General features: G+C 37.3%; 6 protein-coding genes and 1 long non-coding RNA gene across 10 annotated transcripts; 3 read left to right on the top strand and 4 right to left on the bottom strand.

Moving 5' to 3' along the window:
* Positions 1-35: 35 nt before the first annotated feature.
* On the bottom strand, positions 36-4,750 carry LOC139103694 (uncharacterized). Its single transcript, XM_070658616.1, has 6 exons — positions 4,472-4,750; positions 3,386-3,615; positions 2,549-2,710; positions 2,234-2,441; positions 1,808-2,003; positions 36-1,636 (listed from the first exon to the last, which is right to left on the bottom strand). The coding sequence occupies exons 2-6, from the start codon at positions 3,566-3,568 to the stop codon at positions 1,444-1,446; spliced, it is 942 nt and encodes a 313-aa protein (XP_070514717.1). The 5' UTR covers positions 3,569-3,615; positions 4,472-4,750; the 3' UTR covers positions 36-1,443.
* Positions 4,751-5,223: 473 nt separating this feature from the next.
* Positions 5,224-6,473, top strand: LOC139103527 (uncharacterized). The gene is made up of 3 exons (XR_011545911.1): positions 5,224-5,614; positions 5,694-5,952; positions 6,065-6,473. It is a non-coding gene; the product is annotated as an uncharacterized lncRNA (long non-coding RNA).
* Positions 6,474-6,579: 106 nt separating this feature from the next.
* On the bottom strand, positions 6,580-7,845 carry Sec61beta (Sec61 translocon subunit beta). The gene is made up of 3 exons (XM_070658301.1): positions 7,632-7,845; positions 7,340-7,536; positions 6,580-7,093 (listed from the first exon to the last, which is right to left on the bottom strand). Exons 1-3 carry the CDS (start codon positions 7,632-7,634, stop codon positions 7,006-7,008), a joined length of 288 nt encoding a protein of 95 aa, XP_070514402.1. The 5' UTR covers positions 7,635-7,845; the 3' UTR covers positions 6,580-7,005.
* A 137-nt stretch (positions 7,846-7,982) lies between these two features.
* Positions 7,983-11,086, top strand: LOC139103524 (general transcription factor 3C polypeptide 6). Of its 2 annotated transcripts, none has more exons than XM_070658297.1 (5): positions 7,983-8,327; positions 8,409-8,628; positions 8,722-8,980; positions 9,042-9,233; positions 9,546-11,086. In XM_070658297.1, the coding sequence occupies exons 2-4, from the start codon at positions 8,470-8,472 to the stop codon at positions 9,212-9,214; spliced, it is 591 nt and encodes a 196-aa protein (XP_070514398.1). In that variant the 5' UTR covers positions 7,983-8,327; positions 8,409-8,469; the 3' UTR covers positions 9,215-9,233; positions 9,546-11,086. The 2 variants fall into 2 exon arrangements, with proteins under 2 accessions (XP_070514398.1, XP_070514397.1); XM_070658296.1 differs by having other exon boundaries at positions 8,404-8,628.
* Positions 9,215-14,130, bottom strand: LOC139103521 (amidophosphoribosyltransferase). 2 transcript variants are annotated; one of them, XM_070658292.1, is made up of 9 exons: positions 13,995-14,130; positions 13,503-13,913; positions 11,543-11,759; positions 11,105-11,397; positions 10,758-11,007; positions 10,439-10,678; positions 10,237-10,364; positions 9,903-10,124; positions 9,215-9,843 (listed from the first exon to the last, which is right to left on the bottom strand). In XM_070658292.1, exons 3-9 carry the CDS (start codon positions 11,751-11,753, stop codon positions 9,571-9,573), a joined length of 1,617 nt encoding a protein of 538 aa, XP_070514393.1. In that variant the 5' UTR covers positions 11,754-11,759; positions 13,503-13,913; positions 13,995-14,130; the 3' UTR covers positions 9,215-9,570. The 2 variants fall into 2 exon arrangements, with proteins under 2 accessions (XP_070514393.1, XP_070514391.1); XM_070658290.1 differs by having other exon boundaries at positions 13,613-13,913.
* Positions 14,131-14,392: 262 nt separating this feature from the next.
* On the top strand, positions 14,393-17,553 carry Paics (PAICS bifunctional enzyme). The gene is made up of 6 exons (XM_070658295.1): positions 14,393-14,591; positions 15,052-15,375; positions 15,466-15,809; positions 15,900-16,175; positions 16,561-16,705; positions 16,783-17,553. Exons 1-6 carry the CDS (start codon positions 14,585-14,587, stop codon positions 16,959-16,961), a joined length of 1,275 nt encoding a protein of 424 aa, XP_070514396.1. The 5' UTR covers positions 14,393-14,584; the 3' UTR covers positions 16,962-17,553.
* Positions 17,554-17,587: 34 nt separating this feature from the next.
* LOC139103522 (xaa-Pro aminopeptidase 3) lies at positions 17,588-19,773 on the bottom strand. Of its 2 annotated transcripts, none has more exons than XM_070658294.1 (5): positions 19,634-19,773; positions 19,340-19,501; positions 18,259-19,194; positions 17,830-18,192; positions 17,588-17,745 (listed from the first exon to the last, which is right to left on the bottom strand). In XM_070658294.1, exons 2-5 carry the CDS (start codon positions 19,386-19,388, stop codon positions 17,588-17,590), a joined length of 1,506 nt encoding a protein of 501 aa, XP_070514395.1. In that variant the 5' UTR covers positions 19,389-19,501; positions 19,634-19,773. The 2 variants fall into 2 exon arrangements, with proteins under 2 accessions (XP_070514395.1, XP_070514394.1); XM_070658293.1 differs by having other exon boundaries at positions 19,599-19,723.
* Between the last annotated feature and the right edge of the window lie 40 nt (positions 19,774-19,813).

Here is a 19,813-nt window from a genome sequence, read left to right as displayed (position 1 = left end):
AAAAAAAGAGACGGGTCATAATCAATAATCCAAAATCAAGATCAATAAGTATTTATTACCTAAACTTTGAAGACATATGTAACGATAAAATATCGAGAAGTAACGTTTGGATCGTTTATCCACGAGAAATTCGTTTCGTGCGCATCGTAATTTCGGTTAGTACTATATGTTTTATAGATTCCCTTTCGGAATTCATATTTTGTATTCTGCGAACGCTTCTATTCGGCACGGAGATATGTTTGATATTGCTACGACTCAATAATTCGATCGAAAGCCTCGCGACAGAAGAAATCGGGATACGTAGACGCACTACATTCGTAACGCATCTAAAATTTCTTCATAAGCATCCTATGTGATGCACTAACAAACGGAATGGATAGCGATTGTAATAGCGAGGTGAAATGTAAACGTGACTGTTTTATTACACTTGTCTGACGTCTCTGGCGATAAATATTGCTTGTTCGCTTACGAGACGTGAAATACCGTACACATACTTCCATTTCGCCTCCAATCTCTTTGTTTCAGTCAATTATTTTATCTTTAATTAATCGACATCAGTATCAACCGTCAACCACTACAAATCCTCAATTTTAGAAATTACTATTAGAATTTCAGAAATGAGCTACGGTTATCTTATCAATATTACATTAAAATCTCGCATTAAATTTCGTTTTCGCAATATTTAAGACACATACTTTTTGTTAGTTGACAGCGAATGCAGTAAACGGCTGCCTAATTTTATTTCGCAAAAACTACTCTCTTGGAACAATATATAATATTATTATCGATTAATTTACGAGTAGCGGTTGACTAATTGAATATAGTAACGCTTTCAAAATTTTTTTTAAGCTTCTTCTTAAATATTCTTGAGAACATACAAATTATATATTATCTCCGATCTCTCATCTTGTATCTAAAATAAGAATTTAAGTACATAAATAAAGTCACTAATTAAGTCACTACCGTCAGCTTGCCGTACAGGAACGATGCTTGAATTGGTCAATAAAGCTACTTTTTCATTGGTACCCATATAACATCGCTACAAAAATAATTTTTCTTTGTTCGTCTCATCATTCAAATCTGTACGGAAAGTAGTCGGTACTGTTTACTCCTAACGCCGGAAAGGACTTTTCGTTACAAAAATAATAATACTTTTTGCAAGCCTTTCCACTTTAGAGAGGGATTTTCTCGGTTCCCACATACCGAACTTTATGTGCTCGACCAAGTACAGCTTTGTATAATTCCTCGAGGTACCAATATCGTGCTCGATAAGACATTGAGTTGAAAAAATACGATTCGGCCATGGTTATATTTCTGTTAGCAGACAGGCGGAGTTCCCGGTGCCGCAGAGAGATAAAATAGCATTTAGAAGGCTGTACTGGTCGTAGCTGTTGTTGACTGCACGCCGGACTCTGAATTTGGTCGTCCGACGTGTAGCTACAGCTACGTGGACGCGGCGAGGCTAATGGACGTTGATTCAGTGACGGCTGATCTCGGCTTGACATCTAATGAGTCGTACAATGGAAATTCGCAGCACAGGATGAATTTGAGAAATCGTGGCACCTCGACGTAGATAGACGGCGGTATTGGTATCAACGGCGACGTGGATTGTTTGTAGTAGCGGTACTCTGCGTTACTATATAAACACACGAAAACACACTCGGTGAATATGCAATAGAGCAAAAATCGGTATTCATTAATATTTTTTTTTGTGACAAACTATAAAACAAAAACTTATTTATTTTATATTTTTTTACTCTGCTAATAGAATTTTTTTTTTAAGTGCTAAAACTGTCAGTACACTCACTCCCGGTATCTTTCATCCGACGCCTTTTCCAATAACGGCATTCCCGACAGGAATAGAATAATAAGCGTTGTGAAGATCGGGGATGCGATAGCGACCCATTCCGCTCCTTCGATGACGTTCAAGGATATTATAAATATTCCCCACCACACCACAATTTCGCCAAAATAATTCGGATGCCGAGAGAGTCTCCAAAGTCCTAAAAACGTTAACTTGTAAATGATAAAGAAAAAAAAAGCAGAAAAAATATTAATGAATTAATTTGAGTACAGCCAAGCAAATTAATTTATCAGATTTATGCGGTGAGTTTCTTTTAAATTTTTAATGTACATGAAAATCAGATAAACGAACGTCGAAACTGTTGTAACAAAATTGTACGTGGAGCTTCGCGCAAGTTTTCGTATTTATGCATGTATTTAATGATCTCACCGTCGTTACACCACTTTCCATTGTTTACTGGGTCCTGCTTGAAGGCGAACTTCTGCAGGTCGGCGTAAGTCTCGGCCAGCAGACCGATCACGAAGAGCCCCGAGCCAGCGCTATCGAGAGTCGTCATCGTTTTCGGGGCGGGCGGTATTTTGTGGCGTGGAGAATTGATTATTATCACAGGCAGGCTGACAACGTACACCCACACAGCCTGCGAACCGTCAAAATGTTCTTCATTCACGTTACCATGGGGAGAGAATTGGGTGGCATCCTCGATCGAGTGAAACACGTGGTTGTTACGCCAACACAGCCTCTCACCTGGAATGTCCAGAACACGGCAAAGCGGATCACATTGCTGCGACGGTCGTCGAATCTCTTGTCGCGGCCTATCTTGACGATTCTGTACAGGAGGTATCCGGAGAGCCGCACGCCCCACAGGCAGACGAACACGGTCACCATGACCTGCCGGCTGTCGTACGTCTACACGAGGGATAGAAAGATACGAGGTGTTATTTACATCAATGCAGATTCGCGACGCCTGTAATGACCAACATAAAATGAGCGCCTTATGTAAAAAAAAAAAAAAAAAAAGGAAAAAAGAAAAAGCAGTCTATAGACAGGTACAGGTCATCCGTTAATAGGCATTAAATATATCTTGCCACCTTATTTATAGCCCCGGCTTCATTGAGGATAAAACTGTCGATGATAAAATCCGCAGTTCCAATACGTCGGGTTTCAAAACGTATTTAAGTGAGACAGAATCGATCTAGAACGATTTACGAATTTAATTTACAAGTATTATATAATTATTACTAAAGATTTATAGCTGCATAAAATCATAACTATAATATATTAAACTTTTGAGTGATAACAACGCGAGGAAATGTCTACACTCAAATCGTAATATCTTTCTCTTTTCTCGAGTCTGTTAACTTCTATTTATACCTTAGTAAGTTCTTTCCCAATTCATATAACGTATCAAGTTTAATATGTTAAAAACGTTTTGCACGGAAGGCTCGCTTATCATAATTCCCAAGTGACTTCGCGTTCTCTTCGGGCCCGTAAATGCCTCGGTACGTTTCAGCGTTCAGATCTTGTTAGAAGTATCGCGAAGGCTGTTCACACATGCGGGAAGCCAATGCGTGTTAAAAGTACCTTGCCCACTTGACCAAGAAAGAAAGTAAGGAGGGCGAGAATGATGAAGTTGGTGCCGCCGGCGAAGTCTGTCAGCTTGTCCAGCTGGAAAGTGGCTGCAATCGTGAAGAAGATCAGCTGCATACCGACGGTCACAATCGCACTCACGGCGAGATGATCCTCGTCTAAGATGTCGACGGCCATGTCTCCTAACGACACGTTAATCACCTCCGGACAAATTATCTCGAGCTCTGAAATGCGATTATTAAGTTAGTCTTTTGATCTCTCAGCTGATAGTTCTTCTTCTTCACTTTGAGAGAACGATTAATTGGTTTCGAATATTGTTCTCCTTAAATTGAAACTACCATTTCGCGTAGAATAATTACAAGTTAAATTCGTAATAAATTAATTGCGATAAATTAATTTAATTATTAATTTGTGATAAAAATGGATAGTCATAATTTTAAGCTAAGCTGATCCCTGTAAATAAAAGAAAGAGTTACAATTTAACGTGATTCGCGTGCCATATGAATTCCGACTCTGATTTTTTGCTATCCTGAAAAAGGTCAGTATGAGGAGGAAAGGGCGGTCGATATCGGGATTCTATTTTCTGGCAAATTAACAGGTCTCGAATAAACAAACTCGTGTACACTGGGGCGCGTGTGGTTACACTACGATTTCCGCAATGCGGAAAACGCGCGCGACGCGTCGTGGACGTGTACCTGCCCGTGACACGGGGCTATTCCCAGGGAGACTCTCTAATAAATTAAAGGGGAACGCCGCGCGTGTTTCTTGGCACAAGCATTTTGAATAACTTGAGAATGTTCCAGGCGCGTTTCACGCGTCTGTGAATTTAGAATTACCTTCGAGACCTCCCTCCCTCCCTCCCACCCTCGCAAATAATGCAACGCGCGTCTTCCAGCAGGATTCTATACCTCGTCAGGCGAGATATTCAATGCGGCAGCACCAAATGTGTCAAATACAACGGGAACACGATACGTTATCGGCGCCTCAGGCTCTCCCCGGAGCTTTCCCAGATTTTTCCGAAACGGCGACTCGGAAACGGGGGGGAGGAGTAGAGAAAAAAAAAAGGACAAGGCAGTTTACCTCTCCCGTGGTGAACGGCATCTCTCGCGGTGGCTCTTCCAGCGGTACGCGCGTCGTCGCGCCCCGACGCCGCGTCGCTCGGCAGGCGAGTGAAGGCTCGATGTCGCCGCGGCGGTCTAAAATGAGGCGCGCACTCCCGCACTCGGCGGTATCACGTGTGTGAGTCTCCTCCACCGCGGATGCCTCGCGGAGCCCTCCTCGGCACCCATCGACGACGTTGGAGCGCGAGAGATGCGCGTGTCCGCTCAGCCCCTCTTTCCCGCGCAGCGGGGGACGCTCGGTGCGGAACGAGAATCGCGTGACACCCTTGTGCTCCCCCACCGTATCATCCTCGTCCTCATGCACCCGCGATGCGCCGTTCTCTTCCTACAGCCTCCACCGCGCAAGCCCTCAGAGCGCCTTTCCGCCGAGGGATCGTCGGCGGGAACGTTCGGGGTGTTCATTTTCAGAGACACTTAAGTCAGATGGACCGCGACCTCCATTGTCTTCGGTTGTCAATTTCGACAGGGATTCATTATTACGTTTTTTGTTTCTATTGATTGATTGATTGATTGGAGACATCTGCTGTAATCGATTTCTCTTATGGTTTAATTATTCAGAATATTTTTGATATTTTTGAGTTAAAAAAAATTTTTTTAAACGTTATTTATTATATATTATGTTTCTTGATAATTACCTTTTTTCTTCTTTTTTTTTTTTAATTCCTATCTATAAGAAAATGATGTGATGACTGAATTAGCTCTCACGATTTATCATCGTGTACCTGTTTCTAGTAAAACGCTGTGATTGGTCGACGTGTAATTTCCCTAGCGCGCCGACCAATCACAGTTCTCTATCGATCGCCTGATCTCAAGCTCGTATCGGACTACGTAGACTCGTGCTACTGCGTACTACTAGAGGTCTCGGCGAGCACGCGGTCCGAGTTCGAAACGAAAATGTCGAGGCATTCGTGCGTCGTAGCCCGTTTCTCGTATCGAATTCGAAGATTTGAGACGGTCGGGAGTATCGTGGACTATTTCGCGAGTGTCGTGGACTATCTCGAAAGTATCGTGGACTATCTCGCACGGAAAGACGACTCGACACGTGCTACCTGAGAGGAGGAGGCCCAGGAAGGGTATCCTGCCCCGGCGGAGCAACCCCAGGGTAAATATAAATTTATCTTTGAAATAAAATGCTTTGAATGTGATATCTACAAAATAATTCTTTAATTTGTGTGTTTCAGATCAAGAGAAACTCCGCTGCTGCGCATCGTTTAATAAGAATTTAAAGTGCCGTGCGTCGATATCAGTCATCATACGAACCGCAGCCGGTTCGTCGGTCGTTTCGGGAGTGCCGCTAGTTTACGGACGTTTTTTTATACGATTATTTTTTACAGGAGTGCGTTCGCGAGTTACTTGTGCGCGGAAGGATGGCTCGTCACGTTCCATCTGAGAGGAGGAGCAGGCCCGGGGGGCATCATGCATCGGCGGAGCAACTTTTAGGTAAATATCAATTTTTTAAATTAAATTAAAAAAAAAACTTTTACTTCTTTTTTTGTTAAACCCATGAACTAACTAGCATGTCTACATTAATATTTTTCTTTTTATGTTACAGTCACCGGCAGAATTCGACAACTCCGCTGATGCTCATGCAGATTGGTAAGTCGCATGATTATTTTTCGTAGTTTGTAATTGAGTCTCTTGAACCGATAACACGTTGTCACCTTATAACGATTATCTTTTCCTCTGTCAATTTGAAAGTGTCGCAATGTAATTTAGTTCATAGCGTTGGGAATCAATATTGAATGCGCCGGCGCCTCACTGAAAACGTTCGTCGACAGAAATACAATGTAGAAAACTTCCAGGTGTAAAAAAATGCCATAAGTGATACAGAGTAAACGACTTTGAATAAAGTAAAGTAGAGTGTTACAAATTCGATCCGATCTTTCATCGCATTCTAGTTTCCGAAACATTAATAGCAAAAAATCTCAGATTACGTATAAGTACATTCTGGATTCTCTTAATGTTATACCTTTAATAATTTCTGGAGTGGTGTCCTACAATCTCACATAAGAACGAAACTATTAAAAAAAAAAAAGAGAAAAAAATAGCATGTAATGAACAGTAATCTCTGTTTTACAGACCCATACTTTATTTACCCTTACAAAGAAATTAATTTACACAATACCAACGGGCAAAGATAAAAATAAATTATATTTATTTAAATATTACATAGTGTAATATCCTTAGTATTACAAATGCGAACTGAATAATATCTTACCTAGTTCTCATAACGCACAAATCGATAAACATGAATAAACAAACATACTTGTTTTTTTAATCCTACGTATATTAATATATCTCGACAAATATATTTCGGCTACGTAATGACAATGAATTCATGAGTGTTTCTGCAATGATATTATTAATAATCTATAAGTTAAAAATTATGCATTAACCCATTTGAGATACCAATGTACGATTGCACAATTGCAATCTAGAGTTCCAACGTCATCATCAGCCTTTACTTTTAATCCTAATGTACCAAGCTTAAACCTAAGTTCTGGTGTACTTGCCCCAAATATGGAGCATAAACACAGATGCGATAAACAGGAGGGACATAACTAGCACTGGTACAGGTCCCCTGCAAGAAAAAGAATTTCCAACATTTATTATAACCCTATTAAAATGTGAAAAATGTAAAAGAAAATGCTTAAGAATCTTAATATTACATTCTATAGCAAACATAGTAAACATACTAAACATAGAAGTATGTTGTAACAAGACAAAATGTACATAAATCCTTTCAGCTCACATGACTCGATATATACACATATAGAACATGTAATTTGCAGTTAGAGTTTAAAATCTGTGGTCAATCACCACTTACACTTTAATTCCGGGAGAATCATCGGTATAAAACCTCCACATGCCACCAGAACTTGTGCCAGTGTTTCTGTTTCTGGCAGAGGAGGTTACAGTGGTTTTTCTCTGCCTGACCGTGCCACTGCCACCTGTTCTTGGTGCTATTGCCTTGCTAGGCGATCGTCCGACAGACCCCACAGAAGTAGCACTCGGTGCAGCAGGCTGTTTTTTTTTTTTTCAAGAAAAAACAAGCAACGTTAATACTTCCTTCGCATATATTCCTCCATTTAGAATTAATTCATCTTTATCGTGCTCACCATTGTGCGGCTGTTATTGTCAACAATCCGGAAGAGCGCTGAAAGCTTCGTTTAGAGAACACTGTGAGTTCTGCTCGAAAACGTCTCAAATATATCAACGGCGCTTACGTTCCGAAAGTATTCCGTGAAATACGGACGGTGATGTGTAAACGGAGACGCTCGGAAGACTGGTGCGCAGACTTATATTGGTCTCTTGCGTGACAACCGGTAGCAACGTGGCAAGTGAACCGATCAACGTTGGTCAGACGAATCGAACGCAAGCTGGCGGCGTAGCGCGAAAGCCTGGAGTAAAAAGCGACGTGTCGAATGTTTATTCTACACGTGTTTGGACCACGGAACACGTCACCATCGCGGCTGCGTTCTAAAGTACGTCGGAACCACTAGTGTCATCTGTGCAAGCACCCGCGAATCCTTAATTGACTGCAGTGATCTAAATAATCTCCTTGCGAATTCTATTTTCCTAATAACTCAGACGATTTTTCGGACCATCAGCAAGGCCAAGTTATATCCCGATTGCGTATAGTACTGTCTTTTATCACGCGACATGCTTTTCTATATTCCGCAAGGGACTGAGAAACGCTCGCGAGGTTTGGTTCTTGGTTTATTTACCACCGAGTGCAGTGCGAGATTTTAATGCTGCGACACTTTTATGGGAGATATGACTACTACAGATTAAAAACACTCGTAATTTTTTATGTATGTTAGAAATTCGTTGGTACGTGAAGATTTTTTTTGTTATAGAAGAATATTAAATAAAGTAACGTGTTTTAAGGTTAGGAAGTCTGTCACATTTATTTGAGTGACTGTCTTTTCGTGTAACTTAATTCGTTAAACGACAATGCAGTCTGATGATGAATTGTCAGAAAACGAGGAGGAAATGCTAGTATATGTGGAGTTTGAAGGGCTTACTGGTAGCGACACATTTAGTAATGAAAATCTTCAATTAGATATGATTGGAATAGATACCGAGCATCCTATAATGGAAATTAATGGACGGGTATGTAATATTCCATTGGGTATAAGAGTCAAAAAGAAAAACTCAAGTTATACTTGAAATTTATATTTTTTTTTCTTTTTTGTTTTGCATCAGTTTTATGAAGGTACTTATGAAGATGCTATAGGCACATACATGTTTTTTGAGAAAGATGAAAACCCAAAGGTAGACGACGAAGTATTTGATAAAGTACCATCTTTGAAATATTTTGCTAAAACTAGAAAATTACTCAAGATGCAGAGGGTATTTATTAAACCAAGAGCAGAGGTTCTTAGTAATTCTGAACAGGACAGTTGTACTCCAAGTATGGAAACATTATCACAAGCTGGAGTGCCACCTAAATATCAAGAAGAAGGTAAAAAATAAACTAAATTATTCTTTGATGTGCTTTATTTTGCAAAACTTATTTTTTTTAGCCATGCAATTTTGGAATAAAATACGTAATGATAAATTAGAAGAGTTAAGTGTGTTTTTGGAAAAACAAAAAATTAGGGAAGAGAAAAAATCCAAAGGTATTGCCTCAGATTCAGAGTCTGATGAGGATATTCCACTTGCGAGCAAAACCAAAGAGAATTCAGAAGAAGCATGATTGGATTTTTATGTCACATGTAAGTAACCATATATTTTTTATACATAAAATTATTATAAAATACTGAATCAAGCCCAAAAGTACAAATAACATCTATTAAAATGTTATAAACGAATATAAAAAGTTCTTATTCCTAATAATTATATATATATTTATATGTATTTCATATAACTCAGCAAAACTGAAATAAATTGTAAAATGTATTCAAGTAATTCAAATGTATCAATTATATGTGTACAAAGTTATATATTATATGTGTACAAACTTTGCATAGCAAAATGCTACTTGATCATTATTTTATTTTAATAACCTGAGCTTTGTTTGATTTCAGAATAAAAAAAAAATCATGAATGTTTTCACCAATCGAGGTCACCAGGCAATTCGTCTGGATACTCTCCTGTTAGACAGGCGGTGCAGTGACCTATGTAATTACTCTCGCGATTATCCATGCGATACCTAACTGCCTCAACAAGTCCTTCAACTGAAAGGTACGTTAAACTGTCCGCTCCCACGTGTTTAGCTAGTTTTACATTATCAAGTTTATTCGCAATAAGTTCTTCTCGCGTTGGAATATTGATGCCCATGTAGCACGGATACTTTAATGGTGGCGATGCTATTCTGATATGAACCTGCAAAGGCGACATCGCAAATAAATATCATAAACGTAAAACTGAAAACCACAACTTACTTCTTTAGCACCAGCGTCGCGTAATAATTTGATAATAGGGCCAATTGTATTCCCTCTGACAATTGAATCATCAATGAGGACAATTTTCTTTCCCTTAACATTCTCTGACAAAGCTCCGAATTTCTTAGCCACTCCGAGCTGTCTCAGTCGCGTACTAGGTTGAATGAACGTTCTTCCCACATACCTGTTTTTGCACAGCACTTCGGCAAAAGGAATTTTAGACTGTAACATTAAAAAAAAAAAAACTAATTAAACTTTAATTATATTTACGTACATAAATTATTCGTTAATATATTTGCACAGCAGTTAAGCTGTTGATTTCATTTGCATTTACTTGTCTGGCGTATCCATGTGCTGCTGCAGTTCCAGATTCTGGCACAGAACTAACTATATCCGCTTCAACGGGAGATTCCACTGCTAACACACGCCCACATTGCATACGTACGGAATATACCATTTGTCCTATAAACGAAGGGTTAAACATATCTTCTTTTTAATGTCCAATGCGCTATATTTTGTTATTTTTATTTAAGTACCCTCAAAAATGCTATCGCTTCTGGCAAAGTAAACGTATTCGAAAATGCAGAATGCCTGCGGTTTTTTATTTGGTCTTTCCACTATTTCGATAGTTTTAATGCCTTCTCTAGTCATCTCCACAATCTCTCCAGGAAATACTTCTCGAACATATCTCGCGCCGATGCTTAAAAATCCACAAGATTCCGACGATATCACCCAGCCTTCTGCCTCGTCGTCTTCCTCGTCAGACTCGCTACTTGCTACGATTTATTTTATTAATATGTAAAAATTATTTAAATAAGTAATAATTATTTTATCTATTATTATTTTAATATCTACCTAAATTGCCAATCGGCACAATTTTCCCCAGACAAAGCGGTCGATTTCCATAAGGATCTCGAACGCCGTAAATCTTATCCCTCTGCATGATCACTAAGGAATAAGATAATGGTGCCAATTGCATAAGATGTTTGATACGCGCAGGCCAGTCCGGTCCATTGACTTCACCTTCCGGTGGATTCAAACAGAGCGCTTGTGTTATAAGCTCCGAGTCAGAGTACGTTGACAAACCAACTCCTCGACCTAATACCTAAATATATACCGGGTTAAAAAAGAATTCAATAAATTTTCCTCCCCCCTAAAAAAAAAAAAAAAAAAAAAATGAATAAGTTTTTCATTTTTGTTACCATTTTTCGAAGGGACTCAGTGTTGACTAACTCTCCGTTATGAGCAACAGCTAATGCCCCGTGTGCAGTGTGCACTACAAACGGTTGACAGTTTACTTCTTCGCTGGCTGCAGCTGTACTGTATCTGGTGTGACCAATTCCGAGATTTCCTTTGAGCTTTCTCATAGTTTCATCATTGAAAATATTATTGATCATTCCCATACCCTTATGCACATGAAAGGACTTCGAACAAACTCCTTCGCTTGTAACGATTCCTGCGCTTTCTTGTCCTCTGTGTTGTAACGCTACTAAACCTAACGAATAAATAACAAAAATGCTTTAATTTTATTAATATCAATATTTTGTCTTTTCTTTTTAGATTTTAATTTTTTTTTATTGCATATATATTAATTTATATTATCTTTTGTTTCAGTTAATTTCTATTGTAAAACTACCCACCTAAACAAACAACTTGAGCAACGTCAATTTGCGATGGCCAGTCACCAGCTGCGATGCATCCAAAAACACCGCATTCGTGTGTAAGACCACTGGACCTTTGTCCCCTAGTTTCACCTTTACTTTGTGGCTTTGTATATTTAAATTTTTTTATAGAAAGACGAGACATCGCTTCCGTGCAATGTTCACTATCTTTACTGTGTGGCATTTCCATTGTGATCTATAATAAACAAAGCATGTTAATTTTGTAAAGAAATCATGAAATATTAACATGCATAAATGCTACATAGAAATATGAAACATTAATATGTAACATTAGCATGCAGTAATTAAGACAGATAACTAAATTGAAAGGTCACAAATGAATACGGTTATCATAAACGCGTTTCTCATTATCAATATTTAATTCAACTATTATTATACTTCTTAAATTGGAAAATTTTCGATAATTGGCAATATTAAATTTATTTCCCGGGTTTTAAATTACTTCTTAATAAGCTCGACGTATAACATTCGAGGCTAGTAAATTTTTATAACTTAAATATATAGATTAGATTTAAATTATATCTTGTAAATTTTATTAAGATGTCTTTTGCAATTCCTCTCAGCATATTATCTGCATTGCTCTTATAAACTGTTGACCCCCAACGGGGGGCGACTGATAGTCTCGACATATCTCACGTTTGTTTAATGCTACACAACTAAGTTTTCCCATCGAGTTTACGCAATTTGCAATTTCACAACTGATTTCATCATCTTACATCGCATTAACATCACGAGTGTCAAAATATAAAACGTTTATATTTGTGTTTACAATAAATCGATCCTTGCATATGACGCGCGAAACTACGATATCATTCTACAAGTCTTTTCTATTATGTCAGTTATAAATTACATATAAACAGAAATGTAATGTCTTCCTTCATTCATTTCATGTTCTAGATAACTAGATGGAAAGAATTTTTCAGTTATATATACGCGAAAAGAAAGAATATTTTCATAAATGTACATTTTGACTATGTACATAGATATTTTCGACGATACTTTTATTGTCAAGAAAGTCGATTTAATTCTTTGTATGAATTTTTACAACTTCGACTACGTTATCATAAGTTTTTTCGACTTCTTAACTTACTGTTACGTTTGTGTGTTTCCATCGAATAAACATAAAACTTAAATAGAAGAATTAAGAAAGAAAGACGGCAAAAAGACTGACAAGTTTATTTAATGATATTTGATATACGTAAAAACGCATACGAGGCAAAATAAAATGGAATTGCAATAAACCAAAATGCAAACGTGATAATGTTTTATACGATATATGTGCCCCCTGGAGCGACTTCGATAAACATTTTTTATAAGACGTGTGGGGCAACCAAAGACTTTGATTAATTTAATCGGCAATTAATTCACTCGACAAAATTGCTAGACTAAAACGGAATAACAACTCTAACATACAATCATTGTTTTAAAATTTTTCCGTAAGTCAAAAACATTTATAAAATTATATAAATAAAATAATGTATTACTTGATTGAAAAATTAAACTATTAATTCAATCGTCAAAATCGATTAAAACAAAATTTCGAATATATACTATTTTGTTTTTATATAATTTAATTAATTTTCTACCGAGTGAAAAGTAAATTAAAAATAATAAAAGTATTACTTAATGAATTAATCACTAATTAAGTTAATCGAAGCTGTTTGTAATACATTTTGTATTGTAAATTTCCACACTAAAGAGTATATACAGCGTACGTGGGCTAACAGCGTGTGATGTGACACGATATAATATAAAATCGAAACTAAACCCCGCCGCAACGGAATTCAACGGAATTTGCGACTGATGCAGTGAATAGGGGATGTTATTCTGCACATGATTGATTCTAGACATGCAACTGGCTGACCTTTTCTTAAACCAGTATTTTCTTCGCAAAAATAAGATCGCAGAAGAGAATTACCACGCCGTCACGAAAACGCAAGCGTGGATGGAGTTCTGCGATTGCTCCAGTTTGAGACGTGAGAATCCTGAAGGAGAGATAGACCGTTGACAGGGAAGCGATGCACGTACCTCACGTGTGTTTGCTGGAGTATGCGCACACCTTGCGTTGAGAAATGTGATCGTCGTCCCGCTTCGGAAACACGTCTGATGCTCCAGTTGTGCCGAAACGTGCGTCTTTCCGTTCCGCCACGTTCCAAACTACACGAGACGAACGGGGGGTACCGTGCGTGATCGATGGGGGAAACCATCGACCATGAGTGCACGACCATTATCTCTTCTCTCTCGAAGAAGAGGGAAGTGCGATGGATGAGAAGTCGTCTAACTCTGCGTGTCGACACGATCAAACGAATAGAAAACCTGTCTCTCTTATCTGAAACCAACAAGAAAATTAATAGTAAAGCATACATATGCTAGACCTAAGGTCAGGTCGCTGAAACTTAACAGGGCTTACGTCAGCGTGTATAACGAAATAATCTTTCCTCTCATTAGCACGTGGCCTTGAACGGAAGTATCCAATACGTAATCTTGAATTTTATGGAGTGCTATGGATGGATAGCGAGGAGCCTCGGCTGATTTTCTTTATCACTATGAACGTCATAAAATTTTATTAGTCCCAAATTGAATTAATTGTAATTAGTTATAATTAATCTCAACAAATTACAATGAGTTGTGATTATTTCAACAATATATATCCTGCATTTAGTGTATATGTATTTCCATCAAAAATATTATTTCGTGATAGTCCAGAATCTACTAATCTAGAAAGGCTTTCGAAAATGTGTTTCGTCAATTTACTTTATGGAATGCAAGTTATGACCACGTGGTGGAAATATACCTACTTCCATGTGGTGCGGCACGAGACAAATATTATTCATATGATTTTTCGTCAGCGATATCACGTTGTCGCAATGAGGAGCTAGAGCAGCTTCTCGAGCCAATCGCGACCCGGATAAACGCGAATCGTAGTGGGGACAACTAAAGAAATTCACGTGGAATCGAGCGACTTACATCCATTCCAATAGTAGACGTTAGAGTGGTAAAATGGCTGGTAAGTCTGATAGAATTAGAAGCGACAATTTCAGTTTTTTCTACTTGCGTATGGTGAAAGCCACATGTAAGATTAATCGCAGAAACGAATCTTACGGCATTATGTTCGAATACCTTGGGGCGATTCCACCGGGGAGAGACAAAGAGATAAACGAGAGTAGATAGAAGCAACAGGTAATCGATGGCTGCGCTGCTCGAATGCCGGCCGGCGTCACATACGAGTATTGTAACGTGTTGATCTTTAATACAGATAATATCAAACAGTTATTATCGAAATTTAATTTTTTACCAGTGATTTAATAAATCAACGAATAGTTGTATCAAAAAATTAATTTTTTTTGAAGGAGATAAACCCTTGATTTGTTTTTTATATTCGTTATAAAATAGAAAAAATTATTATATCGATAAATATTAAGATATTAATATTTTCTTCTATTTTTCTTAATTTTTTTTTTTTGCAGAATATAAACTTGGAAAAGTTATCAATGAGGGAAAAACGAAGAAAATTTACGAACTTTTAAACGATCCTACGTTATGCTTGTTAGAAAGCAAAGACCGCATTACCGCTGGCGATGGTATAAAGTCTCACGACTTAGAGGGTAAGGCAGCAATCAGCACATCTACCACCATAAAAGTTTTCGGATTGCTCAATCAAGCTGGTATCAGAACGGCTTATGTCAAATCTGTCGGTCCAAAGTCTTTCATAGCTAAGAAATGTGATATGATACCGATTGAATGGGTTGCTAGAAGGCAAGCGACTGGTAGCTTTTTGAAGAGGCATCCTGGTATGTTCGGGTTAATACTATTTATATGAAATTAATAGAGATAGATAAAATATTAAAGTGCACGATACATTAATGAACAATTGTTTTTAGGCGTACCTGAAGGCTATAGATTCAATCCACCTCTGCAGGAAACGTTTTTCAAGGATGACGCAAATCACGATCCACAATGGTCCGACGAGCAAATTATTTCCGCAGGTTTCCAAATGGGTAACAGAAAGATAACGAAGGACGAAGTAGACATTATGAAACGCAGCACTATCGTCATTTTTGAGATTCTCGAGAGAGCTTGGACGGTGCGCAATAGTTCGTTGATAGATATGAAGATAGAATTCGGTGTCGATTCGAATGGTGAGATATTCCTGGCTGATATTATCGACAGCGATTCTTGGAGGCTCTGGCCTTCTGGAGATAAAAAACAAATGAAAGATAAGCAGGTACGATCTTTTTTCTCCCTCGATAATTTGAGATATTTTTATGAATATTATGTCACATAATAACAGTTAAAAATATATACCTGTTTTTAGGTGTACAGAGATCTTTCCAAAGTAACGCAACAACATTTGGAGACCGTAAAGTGTAACTTCAAATGGGTAGAGGAACAGTTGGATTACATCATTGAAGCACCTACTCCACTGGTTGTTATACTTATGGGCTCACCATCTGACGAAGCACATTGCCGGGAAATTGCAAAACATGCTGTAGCACTAGGCCTAAAACCACAACTCCGAGTCTGTAGTGCTCATAAAGCTACTGAGGAAACTTTAAATATTCTTGCTGAATATGAAGGCAGCGGAGAAAATGTACGTTTAAAGTTTTATTCTTTTTTTTTTACGTAGCAATAAACTTTTAATAGTTTATATAAAATATTAATTTTTTAAATATTTATGCTTATTTATAGATTTTTGCTGAAATAAATATTTGAGTAATATTTTAGTAATTTTAGCTCAACAGATTATATTGTTTTTTTATCGATATTTATCGTTCCATTGATTAATTTTTAATATAAAGTGTGTTGCAAAGGATAACTGTATCAAAATTTGTATTTTTCATATCAAAAACGTAACCCCGAGTGGTCTGTGTTCGTCATGTTTTAATCGTAAAACTCGTTACGATAAAACGAATGATAGCTATTAAAAGAATATTTATTTTTATTTATCAGAAGTTTTTTCTTGCTTTCTTTTGTAGGTGGTACTGATAGCAGTAGCCGGTCGCAGTAACGGTTTGGGTCCAGTACTTTCTGGTAATACAGTCTTGCCTGTCATAAACTGCCCACCTTTGAAATCGGACAATATTGAACGAAGCGTATGGTCCTCGCTTGATGTTCCTTCGGGTATTTTTTAGTTATTCGTAATTATAATAATTGTCTTTGTTTCCTAAAACGTTAAAATAAAATTATTATATTTGCAGGACTTGGTTGCACGACGGTCGTGCATTCAGAAGGAGCTGCACTCGCGGCGGCGCAAATCCATGCGATGCAAAATCATTTAATTTGGGCTCGTTTGCGAGCAAAGCAACTTAACAATTTCATAAGTTTAAAACAAGCCGACGTCAAGTCGCGAAAAATAATAGCTACGAGCAGTGTTTAATAATTGTTTATTAAAACAAGCAATAATATAATAGTGATTAGAAGAACTATATATATTTTTTTAATGCACATTCTAGTGTTTTATTTCATTTTGAATATCTTTGAAGTATTTTATAGTAAGTAATAACTCTTTTGTACGTATTTTTGTTGTCTTAAATATAATACGATCTGAATTTCTTTTTTATCAATGATCACGTTAGCTCTTTTCATATATACTTTATTGTTATTGATTCTAGTAATGCTTTATTGGTTTCAAGTATATGATATTCATCCATTTCCATTTAAACAAATTTTCGAATAATGTAAAATTTTTCTTTAAATAAAATTTAAAATTAAATGTATGTTGTTGAATCTAAAATAAAAATATAAAATATAAATATAAAAATTTGTATGTATTATACAATTATCTTATTATATTTAAACGAAAAGAACTTTTTATTTATCTATTAAAAAAAAAAAATCTAAAACTGTAACTGCTTTCGTATACTTATACAGGGTAAGTATCTATATAATTACACACGTTCATATATTTTCTTATATATGTATATGTAAATAAAAAATTGGAGGTATTGTCTTACTGTATGTACACTAAATCCTTGTAATTAATCACTAAAACACCATCGACTTTTAGCTTGCTAAAGTTTCAATTTCCGCTAATTCTTTCGGGCAGTTTTTCGTCAAAACTTCTGGACCATTTTCTGTTATTAAAACATCGTCTTCTATACGAATACCTAAGCCGTGAAAGTTTGGCGGTGCATACGGAGTCTTTGAAGTTATGTAGACACCTAGTATAGAACAAAAAATAACATATAAATTGTTATTAATAAAGAAAAAGTATTTTAATATAAATATAATACTTGAAGCAGTACCCGGTTCGATTGTAATTATCATTCCAGGTTGTATCCTTATGCTTCTGGATATTTTTCCTGTGTCGTGCACATCCATTCCCAGATAATGACTAACATGATGTGGACAATATGCGTACGCGGCTGTTAATAATTCATTTTTATCGATATTTTTTGGTATCACGCCAATTTCTTGTAGTCTTTCTCCCAAAAGAAGACACATATGACGGAATGCATTATCTAACGATGGCATTTCTTTCAAGCTCTTTATTAAATTTTTTTGTACGTCGAGTACTACTTCGTAAAGAACTTTTTGTTCTGGAGTAAACTTGCCTGCAATTGGCCACGTCCGCGTTATGTCAGATGAATAGCCGTGATACTCGCAACCTGTAAGTAAATCGAAGCGTATTTTGATAACAAACTAATTATAATATTATGCATTTTTGTACTAACCTGCATCCATTAAAACCATGTCACCACTTTGTATAATTTGATTATTACTAATATAATGTATTACATTCGCATTCCTGCCTCCTGCTACGACAGGAGGATACGCCAAATATTCAGCTCCGCGCATACGACATTCGTAATCTACAGTAGCAAACAATTGATGCTCACTCATTCCCGGCTTTGAAAATTGAATCGTCTTAACAATAGCATCGGAGGCAATTTTACAGCTCTCCCGCATTAAATCAATCTCGCAAGCACTTTTTATCAATCGAATTTGATGAAACAGAATCTTTGGAGAAGCAAATATTTGACTGTCCGTCAATTTAATCAATTGACACATTTTCTTATGTAAGATCGGTTGAATAACGTCAGCATGATCGTACCATACAATGCTGCTCTTGTCTTCTTGTATGAGAGAAGTCAGGAATCGTTCGAATTCTGTAATTGGTAACGCATGATCTGTGCCGAATATTTCAGTTGCCATTTCAACGCCGGTTCTTGGGCCGTCCCATAATTCCGAATGCTCGTCTCTCGCTCTCACGAATAAGGTGTACAACGGTTTGTCTCCGTTGCACGTAAGTACTAGGATACTGTCAGGCTCCTGGCATCCAGAAAAGTATAGAAAATCTGTGTTCTGCCGAAAGACATACGGTATCTTGTCCGACATATAAATCTTTGGCGACGCAGGTATGACGACTATTTGCTGTTTAAGTACATTTTTGAGATTTGTTGTTATACTCTCGACTAATTTCGAACGTCTTCTTTTAAATTCTTCAAGAGATATACCTGGCAGTACGTCGCCAAACTTTACTAGATGGGGATGTGACGTTGACGTCGGCTGTCCGCAAGCAGGCAGGTAAGAACCTCGTACGCATTCTCGCTGTGTTAAGTTGCTTTTGAGTGACGTTTCTGCCGAGAAGTATGCCAGCAATTGAGAACCTAAAATAATATTAATAAATAAGAATAAAGGCTGACTTTCTCTGACGTATCAGGTAAAACACAAGATTTATTGTAACGTTTTAAAAATATAATAATTCTTTTCTACATTGACGTGCTACTACACAAGTATGAATGTGATCCTTACCAAATTTATTCGGAGTGCGTCTCAACAGTTGTTTAGCGTTACCGAACATTTTTTTTTTTCTTCAAATATTTTTGATAATCACCAATATTTGTCGCGAGATTTTATCTCGCACTTCATCCGTAAACACTGCGGTATTGTGCGACATTTGATGTAGAATTTAACCTATACAAATTTTTTTCACGAATGTGATGTAAATTTATTCCACGATTTAACAGTAATAAATAGTTAAAGAAATACATGTAAAAATGTAAAATCAGACCGATAATCCGAGATTTTCTTATATATTTGCGCTACCGTGTGATTATTGTCTATCGGCAATATCGTCGGCTGGGCACCATGACAAAATACGGTGGGTAAGTCGCCGATCTGCCGTCGGGAATATCGGGATGAAGAGCTCCGACGGGCCGCACCTGTGTGTCCGCGCGTACGCGGTGAGCGTTAGGTGCGCGGCGTATCAAAATAACGTTACCGTAA

This window comes from Cardiocondyla obscurior, linkage group LG06 (assembly GCF_019399895.1).
Source record: "Cardiocondyla obscurior isolate alpha-2009 linkage group LG06, Cobs3.1, whole genome shotgun sequence".
NCBI classification, from domain to species: Eukaryota; Metazoa; Arthropoda; class Insecta; order Hymenoptera; family Formicidae; genus Cardiocondyla; species Cardiocondyla obscurior.
Note: the sequence above shows the minus strand (reverse complement) of the source record. Positions and strands in the feature narration are given on the sequence as shown.